Source organism: Atta colombica, unplaced genomic scaffold (genome assembly GCF_001594045.1).
Source record: "Atta colombica isolate Treedump-2 unplaced genomic scaffold, Acol1.0 scaffold38, whole genome shotgun sequence".
Taxonomy (NCBI): Eukaryota; Metazoa; Arthropoda; class Insecta; order Hymenoptera; family Formicidae; genus Atta; species Atta colombica.
Window position 1 is genome coordinate 1048456 of NW_017259490.1, and position 393 is coordinate 1048848.

The following is a 393-nucleotide window of genomic DNA, read 5'->3' on the forward strand; positions in this document are numbered from 1 at the left end:
TAAATTTTGAGTTTACTTATTTAATTAGTAAATTTAATTACTAAATACATTTTTTTATTGTTGAAGTTGAATGTTATAATGATATTAAAATGAATAGACAAATACAAGTTTCAAATACATGAGCGTTGATGTGCGAGCTTAGGGAAAGTATAGAATTGTAGGTATGATTCACAGAGGGCATACCACTGGAACAAGAACCGTGCATATTTAACAAAACGGGAGAAATGGAGATGATAATTCACAGCGACGACGTCAAAGACAAGAAAGCTCAGGCCGAGAAAGAGGGATTGCCGTTGGATTGCATGTGGTTCATTCAAGTGAAAGATAATTGGAAGGTAAAAACATTTTTTCTTCTATATTATATGTCGTTGAATTAATATGATATCATATATA

At 31.3% G+C, this 393-nt stretch overlaps 1 protein-coding gene across 1 annotated transcript in view; it reads left to right on the forward strand.

Annotated features, from left to right (window-relative positions):
- The window catches only part of LOC108690891, a 129797-nt gene that overhangs the window by 107375 nt on the left and 22029 nt on the right, over nucleotides 1–393 (forward strand). Inside the window, exon 5 of the mRNA XM_018198420.1 lies at nucleotides 175–335. Coding sequence (XP_018053909.1) covers nucleotides 175–335 — 161 coding nt within the window. The remainder of the gene's footprint in view (nucleotides 1–174; nucleotides 336–393) is intronic.